We start from the raw sequence: 17,305 nt of genomic DNA on the forward strand, positions 1-17,305 counted from the left end.
GCTGGCAAAGGATAGGAGTGGGGGGTCTTACATTAGTGGAAAAAGTTTTAAAAATACCTGCCCTTCAGAAAAAACATTGTTTTACTTCTTGCCCCTGTGGTGGTATGGTTAAAAACAGGGTGAGTGGAAAGGAAGGGTATTTAATGTACCTGCCTTTCTAATACAACATGTTTCAAGCCTACCCCTAGGTGTTTGATCAGGACCAAGAGTGCCTCCCTGGTGCCACTCCTAGGAGAAGAAATGCTCTAATACACACCCCTTTACATGCTAGTAATAAGTCATACTGTACCTGTTCATTTTTGTGACTTGGTAGTTGCCTATAAAGATACAAACAAGGTAGTTAACCTTCCCTACTCCTCGAAGTCTTTACGTTTGCTTAGGTATATGCACCGGACTTAAGCTCATTTGATTTACATAAAACTTCCCAAACGTGAAAATCACTTGTGATAAATGCACTTAATATTACAAGGGGTAGTCACATTCAGTGATGCCTGAGTAGCGTAAAGCACAACACAAGACAAACGACATAGAGCATACTTTGTGTATGGTAAACGGACAACATACTTTTTTAGAATTAGGTTCATGTATCATGGATCCTGTGGTGGAGGGGTGACACACTCTCAAACAAGGAGAAGGATGATTTATGGCATATCTCTGCCTTCTCTTCATATTCCTCTCTCATTCTGCAACAAACAAATTCTCACTACCAGCAAGAAATGTTCTTGGTCTCCTCTGATATCTCAGGTCCCCCGTCACTATTGCCTAGACTTACAGTATCATTGCCCTGTGCTTTTTTGACTCGTTCTGCTTCTCCCACTGGCAAGATACATATATCCAACCATCCAGCCCACAGTTTACAGACCTATGTTAAGTGTTCGTGACTCTCCTTTGTCTGATATGTTAGAATAATTATCAGCCAGATGTTTACTCATCCACACATGAACTGGACTCTTTACTAGCCCTGCTGTCACACCATTGAAACATACTGCACTCCCTGCTAATGTGCATTTAGATTATTGCTACCGTTTCAGGTAAGACAGGTATGGAAAACAATGAAACATGAGTTCCACGTAGGAAGAATATGACCCTGTGAGACATATCACCTGACATTCCCAGTAGTACTATGGAAACCTGTGCCTGGTAAGGCTTGCCAGGTGTACTACCAACAATGCTGGTGGAAAAATAAATGTAAATATGCCTTCAGGCGAGGGAGTAAATATGCTCCTGTATTTTTAGGTGTATTTTTGTGAATCAAGCCCATTATGTACAAGTGAAAAAGAATAACTCCACTCTAAATCAGTCTCTGATATTCCGTTAACATTTGCTACTTTCCTTCTTTCTCTTTATAATACCTTTATCATCATTCAAATTAGTAAAAACCTGAATTGCAGTCACTATCAGTGACTTAATGTGGAATGATAACACTCTTTCTGGAATATATTGAGAAGAATTTTCAGGTTGGGGGGGTGTGTACACATACACTAACATAACATTCCCAGCCTCAATCACAAAAGTACCCTAAATAGTGGAGCTACCAGCAAAGAACTTGTGTTTTACTCTGTAGGAGTTACACTGGACGTGAGTAGAGACAACACATTATTCTTAATAGCAAAATACAGGGGACCATCTTATTTCTGAATCATATACTGTTGCAGGGACCCATAAAGAAGCCCATCTCCTTAGTATGGAACCATACATGGTGCAGGGGCCCATAAGGGAACCTGTCTCCTTGGTTCTGAACCATACATGGCTGTAGAGCCTCAGCCACAGGCCCATCTCCTTAGCTCTGAAACATACATGGCTAGAGGCACTATCACTAGTGACTACTGATACAAGGTCTAGCTCTGCAGTTGTCTAAGAAAACTCTAGGTTTTCACAGTTGAGTTATCTAACTCATGTTTCATGGCTACTAATTTATAATTTTCTGTTCTCTCTAGGTTTTTGAAGACTCTGCTATGGCTGAAGGCCAAACAACTACCATACTTCCTGAGACCAGCAGTGTGATCTCTTCCCTTTCACTTTCCCAAACTTTTGGTGAAGAAACAACTGTTCTCGAATCCTTGGACAGAGACGTTCCTTTGCTCTCTCCCAATCAAGTGGGAAAGGTAGGATCTGTGCACATTTTGCCTTTATAAATAGTACCTTCATACTTAAAATGCTCCCTTTTTTAAGGATGACAAGATCATGCCTCTGCGAGGGTTTCCCATACCTGTCTGCTTAAAAAAACTTGTGTGGCCTGATTATGAGAGAAAACACAGATCAAGCAGGCTGTCCTCTCATGAATCTCTCTCCTAATTTTGCAGATATGACAACCCTTCCTCCTTATTCTGCTTCCCATACATTCACTGACACAAAAGCCCTCTTAGGGGATGTAGGAAAGTGATAAAGTTCAAAAGGAATCACAGTAATACTTCTTTGTCCCTTGGTAATAGATGCATATTAGACCTGACATCCTTAGTGTGGTATCACCCCAGACTTTTTGCCTTCACTCCCTGCTTTTTGCTGAACTTGTTTTATTAGCATTATGATTTGTGCACTTGCAGCTAACCAGTGCTAAAGTGCTTCAGTTCTTCCCCTTAAAACATGGTAAAATTGGCATACACCTAATTGGCACATGTAACTTACTTGTAATCCCCTAGTAAATGATACTAACTGTACACAGGGCCGCTGAATTACATGCTACTTATGGACAGCAGCACTCATTGTACCACCCCGAAAAGTAGCACTGCAAAATATGGCCCAGACCTGCCACCGCAGCTTGTAGTGAAAATTTAAACTGCAACTTCCACCTACAAAATAAACCTTCTATCTGATAGAGACTTCTAGTTGCAGATTCCTTACCTTAGAATTTTCCCCAGGCGTCAGACTGGATCCGGAGATTATTCTTCGAGCAATACCCTTGCACGTCGGTAGGTGGCATCGGTCAACTCCGCAGGCGTCGTAGGCGTTGTGATGACATCAGGAGTAGGACATAGATGCCCCCTCGCGCAGTGACATCAGTTCTTTTCTTCCTGCACCACGCGCTGATCCGGAGAGAGCTACCCTTGGCTATTTTTGGGCCGAATTCGATCGTTTTGTCAAAGTTTTTGGTACGACTTTGGTGCTTCGAGATGTCCCCGAAGACCGGGTTCATGCCTTGTAAGGACTGCCATCGGACGATGCCGGTGACGGATCCTCATCGCGTTTGTCTGTGGTGCTTCGAGCGCGACCAGTCGTGCTCCGAGTGTCGGGTCATGCACCCAAAGTCTTTGATCGAGTGGTCCCTAAAGCTAATGGCGGCCTGGCACTCGACTCCGCGTAGGTCCCGGTTTCGCTTGAGAGGAAGGTCTCGAGATCGGTTGCGGAGTCATCACCACTCGTCTTCTTTGAAGTCTTCGGGTCAAGGTAAGAAGAAGAAGAAGTCAAAGAAGTCCCATGACTCTCCGACTTCACCCCTTCGCTCAGCCGTCGCGACGCAGGATGAGCGTCCACGCACTAAGCTTCCGTCCTCGGAGCATGCGTCTGGGTCGACTCCACGCGACCCTGAGTTTCCCAGAGCTGGAGCGACCCCCGCCCAACTTAAGCAGTTTTACGAGGCCATGCGCCTTATTTTTGGGCGGGCCGACCCCGATACAGAGCCTTGGGGGCCAAGGGGTTCGGCTGAGGGGCCTTCGAGTTCCGTGCCGACGGCTTCGGCCCCGGACACCGAGGTCACCTCCGGATCTGTGCGCGGATATGCACCGACGCCGGTCGCACCTTCGAGACCTTCACCAGCGCCGGGTCAATTATCGACGCTCCCGACGTCGGTAGTGCCCACTATCGACGTCAACGCAATTCTTATCCCCGACGACTCGGAGTCGGAGCGGCGTCGGCCGATGCCGCCATCGGCTTCGGTGTGCCCTATTCACCCGAGGTCAGATTCAGACCCATTTTCCTATGGGTACGAATATGGGGAGGAGTTAGAGGGGTCCCTGGACCCTTATGAATACCAGGATGACCCTGCTATGGACTGGGCACAGAACTTGGGCAAAGCCAGTGGTCTGGATACTTCTCCTGATGCTGGCATGCTGTCTCCTCCTACCGTGGCTACGGCAGAGGGAGCTACTTATAGTATGGTGGTTAGTAGGGTGGCTGAGGTCCTTGGCCTTGAGCTACCTGCTGTGGAAGTCAGGTCTAATCTCCTGATGGAGGTGCTTCAGGCCCTCACTGATGTCCTTTTGGGAAGATGGTCCAAACCCAACACAGGCTCCTGTGAACAGGACTATCGCTCACCGCCATCGGCCCACGCCGAACGACCCAAAGTTCCTGTCCCAACATCCTACGCCTGAGAGTCTTGTAATCCAGGCTTCCTCTTCTTCTGGTGCATTCCCTTCCACACCCCCTGATAGGGAATCCAAAAGGCTGGAACAATTTGGTAAGAATTTTTTTTCTTCCTCCAGCCTCGCACTGCGGTCTGTGAACACCGCATGTCTTTTGGGCCGTTATTTCCACTCACTGTGGGATACGGTTGCACAAGTCCTGCCGCAGATGCCGGAGGAGGCCCGTGCTATCATGAGAGATGCTGCAAAGTTCACTACCAGTTGTGGGCTGGATACGACTGCCTCTCTGGGCAGATCGGTTGCGACGACAGTGGCCTTACGTCACCACACCTGGTTACGCACTTCGGGCCTCTCGGGGCATGTCCAGCAGTCACTCATGGACATACCCTTTGATGGCACTCGTCTCTTCGGAGACAAAGCGGACTCAACCTCGGAGAGATTCAAGGATTCCCGGGCTACAGCTCGGTCCCCTGGTCTTTTCTCTGCCAAACGGCCACCACAGTCGACTTTTCATCCCTTTCGTGGACACGGAAGGGGTGCCCTGTCGCTTCCTCTACCCAGCCACCGTGCCATGCAAGCTGGACAGACTATGTGTGGCCGTGGACGCGGAATCCCACGTGGCCATGGGACAGGGAACCAGAGGTCTGTCCAGTCTGCCTCTACCCCCGCTGCAGCCTCCAAACCCTCCTAGTCCGTCCCCTCACTCCCACCCAGTTGCTGGCAGGATCTGCCATCACCATATCACCACGGACAGGTGGGTTTTGCAGATCATTCGGAAGGGCTACTTCCACCCTTTCGAATCTGCACCACCACACATGGCACCATCCTTCCATCATCTTCCGAAGAATCATTTGGTGCTTCTCCGCCAGGAAGTTGCGGCTCTCTTGGCCAAAGGAGCTATAGAAAGGGTCTCTGTGCCAGAAGTAGGTCGTGGTTGTTATTCCAGCTACTTTCTGATACCAAAGAAGGACAAAGGCTTACGTCCTATCCTAAATCTTTGGGACCTGAGCTACTTCCTCAAGAAGGAGAAATTCAAAATGCTTACCCTGGCTCAGGTTCTGTCTGCCTTGGTCCGAGGAGACTGGATGGTAGCTTTGGATTTGCAGGACGCTTATTTCCACATCCCCATCCTGCCTGCCCACAGACGTTACCTACGATTCATGGTAGGTCCCGAGCACTTTCAGTTTACCGTGCTCCCTTTCGGCCTTACCAGCGCCCCTCGGGTGTTCACGAAAGTTATGGCAGTGGTTGCAGTTCATCTGCGCAGGTTGGGGGTCTCAGTGTTCCCCTACCTAGACGACTGGCTGTTGAAGGCGTCTTCACCCCAGACAGTTGTCTCCCACCTTCAGACTACGGCGAACCTCTTGCACGAGCTGGGGTTCACTATAAACGTGTCAAAGTCACACCTGACTCCCTCTCAGACGCTCCCTTTCATCGGAGCTGTTCTGGACACAGTGCAGTTTCGGGCTTATCCTCCTGAAAAGCGAGTCCAAGACATTCAGGCTATGATTCTGATCTTTCAGCCTCGTCTTGGGTTTCGGTGAGACTGACTCTGAGGCTGCTGGGCCTCATTGCCTCCTGTACCCTGCAAGTAACACATGCCAGATGGCATATGCGGGCTCTGCAGCGGGCTCTCTCAACGTCAGAGCAGACGAACTCAGCCGCTTACGCACAGTCGATCACGAATGGCATCTCCATCTGGAGTGGGGAGAGCCTTGGTTAGATCTGTTCGCCTCTGCAGAGAACGCGTGCAAAAGCGTACCATCTCTCGATGGGTGCTTTTTTGCATCGAAATGTGCGACACTTCAGCTAAAAAGCAACCTCCTTAAGGCTTGCGTGCTCATTCTACCAGAGCAACTGCTGCTTTCCACTGCGTTAGCATGCAGAGATCCTGTCCTGGATATCTGTCTGGCAGCTACGTGGGCATCCCTGCACACGTTTGCTAAGCATTACTGCCTGGATAGTCAGGTCCGTCGAGATGGCTACTTTGGTCATTCGGTCCTGCAGGACTTTCTAGTGTGATCTTGGTTCGCAGCCCACCACCGAGGATGGCATTGCTTGGGTATCTATTCTAAGGTAAGGAATCTGCAACTAGAAGTCTCTATCACATGTACAAGTTACTTACCTTCGGTAACGAAATATCTAGTAGAGACATATTCTAATTGCAGATTCATTACCGCCCACCCATCCTCCCCACTTGCGAACTGATTTCTAGGGACAGGGATTCCCTCTTTCAGGTCCTCAGCTCTGGCGCACCAATCTCAGTGTTCTTAGCAGCTATGCGCTCTGGCGTGGAAAGTTGTTAAAAGAAACTGACGTCACTGCGCGAGGGCGGTGTCTATGTACTACTCCCGATGTCATCACAGCGACAACAATGCCTGCGGAGTCGACCAATGGCACCTACCGATGTGCAAGGGTATTGCTCAAAGAAAAATCTCCAGATCCAGGCTGACGCCTAGGGAAAATTCTAAGGTAAGGAATCTGCAACTAGAATATGTCTCTACCAGATATTTTGTTACCGAAGGTAAGTAACTTGTACATCACGCCTAAACCTTCCTTTTCAAAACGTATGTGTCACCCGGAAGGTATGCCTTAAACTCCAACAGGGCAGGATATATAATATTTAAAAACTAGGACATATGTGGTTAGGTTTTACTTGTCCGTGTACTGAAAAACGAATAAAGTTGTTTTTTACTGTTGTAAAGACTATGGGGGTCATTCTGACCCCGCCGCCCGCCTGGAGGGAACCGCCATTCGGCCGCCCCGCGGTCAAAAGACCGCTGGGGCCATTCCAACTTTCCCGCTGGGCCGGCGGGAAAGGGGCCTGCAACACAGAAGCCGGCTCCGAATGGAGCCGGCGGTGTTGCAGGTGTGCGACGGGTGCAGTTGCACCCGTCGCGCTTTTCACTGTCTGCTAGGCAGACAGTGAAAAGCAGGCTGGGGCCCTGTTAGGGGGCCCCAGGACACCCGTTCCCGCCATCCTGTTCCTGGCGGTAAAAACCGCCAGAAACAGGCTGGCGGGAAGGGGGTCAGAATCCCCATGGTGGCGCTGCTTGCAGCGCAGCCATGCGGATTCGCCCAGCCGGGGGAAATCCGGCGGGAAACCGCCGGACCCGGTTTTCTGACCGCGGCTTTACCGCCGTGGTCAGAATGGGCAAGGAAGCACCGCCAGCCTGTTGGCGGTGCTTCCATCACCCGCGGCCCTGGCGGTCTATGACCGCCAGGGTCGGAATGAGGGCCTATCTCTCTAATGTGCTAACATTAGATTATCTTATTATATTTAATAAGTGCTAACTTCAGATTGGTAGCAGATAGGGTTATGCTGTTTACACTTAAATGACTTACTATTTAAAACCATCCTTAATGGTAAAGTTGTATTTTAGATTATAATCTTGAAAAGCCACTTTTAGAAAGTTAAAAGAACAGATGATAGGTGGATGCTGAACAATTCAAACATTCGCCCCAGTCGCAGATCTGGGTTTAATCCATTGTTTTTAACTCACCACGCTACCACTGTTTGGACCCAGCCATATGCAAATCAGTCTTCAGTCTGCTCCCCATGGGAACAGTCCAGCTCGAAAGCCAAGTCAGCTCATAAAAGCGTCAAGGTTTCTGACACTTCAAGAAAAGTGCTCTTCAGATCCTGCAAATCTTGTGGGGAAAAAGAGACTACAATTGTATAACCCACATAAAGACTGCCTATATTGCCTTTGTCCTCAGGACAAGGCAAAGGATTGCAAAGTATGTCGTACCTTTCCTTCAAAGACACTAAAAGACAGTGGCTTCTAAAGGTCAAGTCACGGAAAGATACATCTTCAGGTGAGGAGAGCGACATCTCAGCTAAGTCTCGCAAAAGGGCAATGTCCCAATGCCAGGGGACCTCTGAGACTTCACATCATGGGTCTCTGACAGACAGTAATAAAAAGGAGGAAGTGGCAAAATTATCCTCAAAAACTGTTTCCTCTGAGCCTACTACTCCATCTATGAAGTCTTCCAGCTGTTCGCATACTTCATCTGACCCATTGACGAGCTAAAAAAATCCATGTAAAGATACTATTGACAAGATCTTCGCTGTCAGTGACACAGTTGCCGATGACCACAACAGCGCCGGTAACAACTGTCTAACCGAAGAGAACTTTGTCATCAACAACCATGACAACTACCACCATCGACAATCCTATCCCGTCGACAAAGATCTCTTTGTCAATAAAGAATCGGACACCGTTGTCGACGAGGCCATTGTTAGAGAGACCATCGGCGTGGACTTGTTTTCGGACGATTAATCTTTTGACCCTGATTGAAGACACCTTAAGACGACATAACTGATCAACATGTCAATCTATAAGTAAATAACGTCATCAATAGTCACCATAACAAATCAATTAGATTAATCAATAACATTAATAAGACTCGGAAACCACCATGACCTTTCAGTCATGAATAACCACACCAGTTTAGTACGATTTTATGATGTTTATTCCCTATTGATTACAATTCTACTAGTAAATTTATTAGTCTCAAAACCATGAAACACATCAGCATTGTCATAATATGGCAACTCGAATAAGATTTAATCAAGGCAAAAATCACAAACATTAGAACATAACACGACGTCAACATAGGTTAACTTTAGCAGAGTATCATTAGCGCATTATTCAACAAAGAATTGATTCAGTCATTTGTCTATTTGCGTCCGTTTAGTGAACCCCCTAACTAACCTCGAATTAGCATTGGCATGTTGGGCTTCATACAAAACAATTTAGCAACCCGAATTTAGAAAACATCTATCTATGGTCTCTGTCAAAAGAAGCAGTTGGTACCTAGAAAGGAAAGGCAGACAGACAATTACAATTTCAGCATCATATAGTTACCCTCCGTAATGGGTCAGCATACAGAGTCAGTCTTCGTCCTCAGGATATAAGTTGATTCGCCAACTGCCAGGCAGCACAGCAAGGTTCAGCAAGACGGGTTAAGTAGGAACACTTCCCTCATAAGGAGTAGAAGTATAGAACGGGCAAGATAAGGGTGAGGATGGTTTGAAGAACCAAACAACAAAGTCTCTAGGCAGAGTGACAAAGTGTCTGGGTCATAACAAAAGTTCGCAATGGCATCTCCTAATGGCTCCTCATGTCAAAGGTTTTTATCCCTTTTCTGTTGTACAGTCCCGTAATTTCTAATTGGGTAGGGTTGGCACCCCACTATCTCCATCCAATAGGTTTCCAGTGGTACCATCAAAATTGTCACCTCATAACAGTTCTCACGTAGTTTATTGTTTCTGGTGATTGGCGTCTTCAACGGGTAGAATGTCGGGTATGATTTCATCTTCTCGTGGTCCTCTCGCATCCCCAGTCAGTAGGTCCATTGTCTATACTGGTTTAGGCGACCTTGAACCTGTAACAAGTCTACACTGTTGCTTTCAGCAAGAATGTTTCCTTGAGCAAGTCGAATTTCATGAGAACGGATCTACTACAGTTACACTCATCTTCTGGAAAAATACGATTACATGTCCTTCAGCAAGTCAGCACACTGCACGTTAGAAAAACATATTTAATATGAAACCGGGCAGCTAGCTAAGGCCTAGTGAATTAATTAGCAAAACCTTAATACATGGCTCTTAATACTAATACAAAATCATACATTCATGCATTAATGACTAATTTTTAGTCAATTTTATTAGTCCCCGTATATATTGATGGCCACTCCCCGTGGGCACATTTCAGACTCGCGTTTAGTAAAACACTTTAATATATTTTCTATGCGGCATTATTATGCATTAGTTCATAAACATTTCATGTTAATTTTGATTATAAAAGCTACGCTCCATCACCGTTGATGAGACCATCGTTGTCACCACTGCCATTGACAAGACCATCGTTGACGGCACCACTGTCTGTCAATGAGACCATTGTCGTTGATACCACCACCGTCGATGATGACCATAACATTGACACATCCCTATATTCCCTCGTCGACAACGTCGTTGACAACACCATCGGCGGTGGTAAACGTTACATAGACTTTCTTGAAACCTCATGTCACCTCCCCCAACAAGGTTTTGCCATATCCTCCTAGCTCTTTACTTGATCTGGAGGATTCTGAAGAGGAAAGCCCATTTTGCCCCACCCACAGCTCATCTGGGCTACATTTTAAATATCAGGAAGATGACAATGGGGCAGGTGAGGACTCCTATTATGGACATTATTATACTCCACAACCCACACACCGATAGCCACCCTGTCATGACTATCCAAAACATCCACATACACAGGGTGAAGTACCTCTTTCATTGATACAAGATCTAGAGGCTATGCTGCAGGACTACTGTAGATGATTTTGAGAACCCTCACAGAATCCGCCACCACCTCCACCTCCTCTGCCAATGGTCCTTGTGACACCACAGTCTATGCCCCACCAACAACGCCAAGATTGATGCCGGCCTCTTCTATCATAGCGCCTTCAAGAGATGACAGGGAAGAGGGTGAGATACAGGATACCCATCCTCCTCATGATGAATGGGATGACTGCCTCATTCCCACTCTGTCGCCTCCGGCACCGCATTCCTCAGAGGACGTCAGGGACTTTCACAATTCAATGCAATGGAACTACAGCAAGGTTTGGCTTGCCTGTTTAGGGGAAGCAGCCACAGAGTGCTTCCTTTACAACTTCAAAGATCAGGCGCAGAAGTCTATTCGGGCTATCCTAATAATTGATCACTTTTGGGAAGAAGGTCTCAAGCTGATGCAAACTCCAGCAACTGTGGCAGCAGTGATTCCACGCCTCGACAAAAAGTATAGGGCCCCTAAGGATTCTCCTGCCTGCCTTACAAGACATCCCAAGCCAGAGTTGGTGGTTTTGCAAGTAGTGCAGCACCGCTCAGAGAGTCCTTCCACCCCCATTTCTTCTCCACCTGACAGAGACCGCAGGCTCCTGGATAACATCCGTAATCACTTTTCCAGTATGTCTGCTATTACAATTCATGCAGCCAATTCATTAGCCATCTTAGGCCATTACAGTAAGTAGATGTTGTATGATATTGGCACCCTGATGGATTTAGTGCTTGAAGACAAGAAGTTGGAAACACGAAAAATCTTCTGAAATGATGGACTGTTCGATGGATATCCCCTCCACAGGCTTACGACAATTGGCAGGAGCAGCTGTCTTACAGAGGCAAGGCTGGCTAAAATCTACATACGTTAGACCAGAAGTACAATCAAAAATCCTCGACATGGCATATGAAGGAGAGACACTATTTAGGAAAACACATTGATAACGCCCTACTTGTCATCAAAACTGATACAGACACTGCAAAATCATTGGGCACATTGCAGTTCCATAAATTTCCCTTTTGAGGAGCACGCAGCAGAGGTTTTTCTACCTCCTATAAAGAAGATTACCAAATTTGCCATCGATTCCAGCTCTTTCAATCCCAGTAAAGACCTGCTTGTCAATAGCAACTGTACCATCTGCCACCATCAGCAGCTTGCACAAAGCAGGCAGCGTGATGTAAACAACCCACCCAGTTCAGGTGCGTTGCCCGTAAACAATGATCTCAACCGGGTGACAGCTACCATCACTTTACCGCATCCTTTGGGTGCAAACATCTCAAACCATCTTTACCAATGGTGGGGAATAACTACAGACAAGTGGGTACTAGATCTGGTCTCCTACGGTCATGCCCTAGTGCTTATATAGAGACCACCAGACATGCCACCAAAAGGTGAAGGTGTGCCCCCTCCATCTTCACTTACTTATTGTGGATAGAAGCCCTCATAATGCTTGCCAAGGGAGCGATCAAGAAAGTGCCATTTAACCAGAAGGGCACAGGTTTCTACTCATTTTTTCATTGTAAGAAAGAAATCAGGAGAGTGGAGAGCCATTCTGGAAAACTCAACAAATTTCTCTGAAAGCAATCATTCTGCATGGTCACCCTAACAGACATCCTGCGTCTCCTGAACCATGGGGATTATCTGACAACTCTCGACTTGCAGGATCCATATTTCCAAATTCTCATACACCCCAAACATCACAAATACCTTTGCTTTATCGTAGCTGGCATCCGTTCCCAGTTCAAGGTCCTTCCATTCGGCCTCAAATCAACACCCCACATTTTTACCAATGCCTGGCCCCAGTAGCAGCCATCCTCAGGAAACAGTCACCAGGTATTTCCCTACCTGGATGACTGGCTACTAAAAGCACAACACCTATGCAAGCATCCAAGTTGACAAAGGGCTGCATTACACTGTTTGACAAATTGGGACTTACACTAAACTTTCAAAAGTCGTCTACAGTTCCACTACAAAATATACCATTTCTAGGCTCCATCCTAGACACCCTACAGAACAAAGTGTTTCTTTCCCTAGAAAGGCAGCAAAAATTGACTCAGCTGGCTCTTATGATTTCCAGAAAAAAGTCAGTTGAGTGCGTCTGTACAAGTCATTGCCAGGGATAATGTGCTCTGAGATAAATTGTGTCCCCAAAGCAAGCCTGAAGATGAGATCTTTGCAAGAGAAGCTACAACACTAATGGATCCAGTCTGAAGGATCTTTTGACAACTTCATCCATATAACTCCTGGAATTGTTCAAGATTTGGAGTAGTGGTCTCATTCTCCTCACATCTCCAAGGGCCACATGTTTTTGTTGTTAATACCAGACTTCACCATAACAACAGATGCCTCCATGGAAGGTTGGAGCGATCATTTTCAAGATCTGCAAATCATAGGAAAATGGTCTACCTCTCAAAGGTCCATGCATTAAAAAAACCTGAATCTCAAGGCAATCTTTCTTGCTCTCCAGGCCTTCTTACCTTGCATACGAGGATCTTCAGTGCTGTACGTACGGACAATACGACCAGAATGCACTACATAAACAAGGTCACTGGCTCTTTCCCAGGAAAAGCATAAAGAACAGATGATGGACTGAATGTTGACCCGTGAAACATTCACCCCCAGTCACAGATCTGGGTTTAATCCATTGTTTTCTTGCCCACCATGCCACCCTAGTTTGGACCCAGCCATATGCAAATAAGTCTTGACCCTGCTTCCCATGGGAACAGTCCAGACCGAACTGCCAGGTCAGGTCCTCCCTGGACTGGAAACAAGCATCCTGGGACTGGTTTCAGGGTATCATCCCTCATCAGCCAGTCTAGCTTGAATCCAGTGTCACTTTGAGAATAGTACCCACGTCTGGGCATATCCGTCCCACTTAGGGTGAGCAAAATAACGATGGATTAAACCCAGATCTGTGACTGGGGGTGAGTGTTTGAAAAGTGTCAACAGTCCGTCCATCATTTTATTTTGTGATATTGCTCTCTCCCAGAAACCCAGGATGTATGGCATTGGCTGACAACACACAATATCACTCTGAAGGCGGAGCATGTAGCAGGAGCAAACAATAGCTTGGCAGACATGCTCAACAGATGAAGGTGGAGACATGCCGCTTGATCCTGATAGCTCCCAAGTGGTCCAGGCAATACTGGCTCATGGAGCTCCTCCTGCTGTCGGAGTCCAAGTTGGTTCGTCTTCAGACCAAACTAACCCTGCTGACAATGAACCAGGGCCAAGTTCTACACCCAGATCCATGCTCTCTCCAATTATGTGCATGGCTCTTGAATTCCATGAATTCTAGGATGTGAATATTCCCCAAGAATGCAAAACTATCCTTGCAAGTGCAAGGGCAGAATCAACTAACAAATCCTACAGATTGAAACGGAAAAGATTCTGTTTGTGGTGTCAACAATCCAATATGCACCTGCTGGAAGCATCACCAGAGCAAATCTTACCTTATCTTCTTTCACTGGCTCGTTCAGGTTTGGTGCATGCTTCTGTAAAAGTACACTCTGCAGCAATATACAGATATAGACGTTTGTCACATGTCGCTATGTTCCAAAAGGATAGTCAAGCAATTAATGTTAGGACTTTTCCAAGTTTTCCCTCCAGTCAGAGCTCCTTTGCCGGAATGGCATCTTAACGTTGTTCTTTCTCAACTCACCAAAACACCATTTCAACTAATTCACAAGACAGATCTAACATCTTTTACCTGGAAAATGGCTACACTGTTAGCATTGACATCCGCTAGAAGGGTGAGTGAGATTCAGGTGTTACAACCCAAGAGCCCTTTCTCCCGATCACAGATCAGGGTGTTATTCTAAGGACTATTCAAACATTTATTCTCAAGTTGTCTTTGCAATTTCACCTTAATGAACCTATTGTTTTACAAACTTTTTTCTCAAATCCAGCCACGCCGGCAGAGCAATGTCTGCATACACTGGACATAAAAAGATGCCTTAAGTTCTACTTGCATTGTACCAAACAGTTTCATAAAACCGAGCAACTCTTTGTTCCATTTGGACAGTATCAACAAGGTATACCGGACACTAAAGCAACCATTGCAAGGTGGATCTCTGCGACTATACAATTTTGCCACTCCAGTGCAGACAAACTGCTTTCTTCCAAGCCAAAGGTGCACTCCACCAGAGTTGGTACCTCATCGGACGCCTTGTTCGCAGGTGTTCCTTTGGAAAAGATCTGTCACTCTGCAACGTCGAAGCGTGTTCATGCTTTCACTCAGCACTATTGCCTGGATTCGGCACACCGCAGTGATGCAGCAGTCAGGCAGGCCGTGTTACGACATCTATTTCAATAAGGTGAGCCTCTGTTGTCTTCAGTGCTAATTTACTCAATATCAAATATTTAATTACACATTATGGTGCTCATTTTGACTTTGGCTGTGTTTTTTAAAGACCGCCAAAGCCACGGGCACCAAAAGACCACCATATTACGAGTACTGCTGGATTTCCACCACTTTTTGGGTGGAAATCCAGCAGTAGTCGTGCTAGTGGGCAAGAGCCTCAGTGGTTCCACCACTGGCCCCGTCCCACCAAAAGGACACTACCAGTCGTATTTTGACCTGTAACACAGCCTGCCAGTGGTGGAATCACCTGTTCCGGTTCCCTGGTGGACGACCTCCTTGCCGTATAAGGTAAGTCCGGCATCCGACAGGGGAGGGGAGTGGGAGGGTCATGGGAGTTGTGTGTGTGTGTGTATGAGTACTTGGTTGTCTGCGTGTGTGTATGCGTGTGTGAGTGGGTGTTTGTCTGCGTGTGGTTATGCGTGTATGAATGTTGAAGTAAATGCATGTATGAGTGCTGAAGTGAATGTGTGTATGGATGCATGTGAGTGAATGCTTGTATGTCAGTGTTGGTGATTGAGTGTATGTGGGGTGCGTGTGGGTGTCCGTATGTGTGTGCATGTATGCGGGGAGGGGGGTGCATTACCTGGTGGGGGGAGGGTGGCAATGTATCTGGAAGAGGGGCGCTGTACGTGGTGGGTGGAGGGGAGTGGTTGAGGGTATTGTGCTTGCTGGGGTGGGGAGTCGTGTACCAGTGACAGGGAAGAAATTCCCTGTCACCAGTAGCCTTTCTGCCAGGGCTTTTGTGGTGGTGCTATCGCTGCGGAAACCTTGGTGGAAAGCCAGCTCAAAATACCGCCGGCGGTCTTCTGTGGACCGCCGGGTCGGAGATGCTCATCTCCGGCCCTGCGGGTTCAACCGCCCTGATGGTATGAGTGGGGATGTAGCGGGTTGGCAGAGAACAACCCGCCACTCTCATAATGTGGCGGTCTTCACCACCAGCCTGTTGGCGGTGAAACAACCACTGTGGCCCTGGCGGTCAGAAGACCGCCAGGGTCATAATGAGGGCCTGTATGTCTATGTTGATACATTACAAATGTGTATTATTATCATTATTATTATTATTATTATTATATTGGTATCTTTCTTAGATTCACATGCAACCCACTCCCCTCCCCTTAGAGGCTCTCCTTCTTCTTGTTATTTATCTCACTTGTGCTGGAAAATCTGAGAGACTGGAGCTTCTGTGGTGGGGGTTCTAAAGGGTGCTGATGCCTGATTCGCTGGACTTCGGGCCTTTTCTAATGTTGTAAATAAGTTGTGAAAGTGAATGCACTTTAGCATTGTTTTCTATGTAAAGATTCTCTATACTGCTATTTCATGATACCGTTGGACTCCCACTTCGAATATGGGGAATGATTCAAGCATGTGAATCTTTGAAAGATACCAATACTGAAGAACTGTTGCTACAGGTAAGTAACTCATTTTCTTATCTTCTCTATGCAGGGCTACACTGTCAGCCTGTGCCCACACCGTCAGTTATTGCATTCAAGATGTTAGTGTTGGTGGATCAGGTGACTTCCACCTGCGGGCAATGGGTCTTTTAGCTAGTAAGAGGCCAAGGTCTATAAATATGGATGTGACTCTATAGTTTTTGCTTCTGCGATATAAGCCCAGTATACATGTTTCCCATGTTATTAAAATGTCCCTACCGGTGAAAAGGGACAGGGTACCTTGCCCCGATTACATTTCAAATGGCCTTGCCCCTAGCACACTCAGGGGAGCCAGATACCAGCCCTGCCCTTGCCTTTGTCTGCCTAGAAAGTTTGGAGCCAGATCCAGGTGAATGGGAAGGGCTGACCAGGACCAGTTTTGGGAATAGGTCAGGGAATTCTTGTTAGACATGTCAGCCTCAATGTGGTCTTCCCGGGATACTTTTGTCTACTTGCCTCCCATTTTTGCTGGATTTTTACTTCTGTTGGTTGTGCACTTTACCACTTCTAACCAGTGCTAAAGTACTTGTGCTCACTCCCATAAACATGGTTTGATTGGCATATATCTAAATGGCACATTTAATTTACTTGCAAGTCCCTTGTACAGTGGTATACCAGATACCCAGGGCCTGTAAATTAAATGCTACCTGTGGGCCTGCAGCACTTATTGTGCCACCCGCCTAAGTAGCACTCTAAAACTTGTCCCAAGTCTACCAGCCTGAATGTAGTGTCACACTGCTGTGTCGGCTTAGCATTTAAACACCCTTGCAAAGCCTTTAACTCCCCTTTTATTTCAAATCATCATTGAGGCAGCCCATAGGGCAAGTTGATGTGCAATTAAAAGGTAGGACATGTACTTTTAAGTTTTACATGTCCTGGTAGTAAACA

The 17,305-nt window shown here is 46.7% G+C and overlaps 1 protein-coding gene across 2 annotated transcripts in view; it reads left to right on the forward strand.

Annotated features, from left to right (window-relative positions):
* TRIM66 (tripartite motif containing 66) overlaps positions 1-17,305 on the forward strand; it is a 549,453-nt gene that overhangs the window by 299,932 nt on the left and 232,216 nt on the right. For both annotated transcript variants that reach the window (XM_069223667.1, XM_069223666.1), the window contains exon 10: positions 1,938-2,105. In XM_069223667.1, coding sequence (XP_069079768.1) covers positions 1,938-2,105 — 168 coding nt within the window. The remainder of the gene's footprint in view (positions 1-1,937; positions 2,106-17,305) is intronic.

Source organism: Pleurodeles waltl, chromosome 3_1, assembly GCF_031143425.1.
Source record: "Pleurodeles waltl isolate 20211129_DDA chromosome 3_1, aPleWal1.hap1.20221129, whole genome shotgun sequence".
Taxonomy (NCBI): Eukaryota; Metazoa; Chordata; class Amphibia; order Caudata; family Salamandridae; genus Pleurodeles; species Pleurodeles waltl.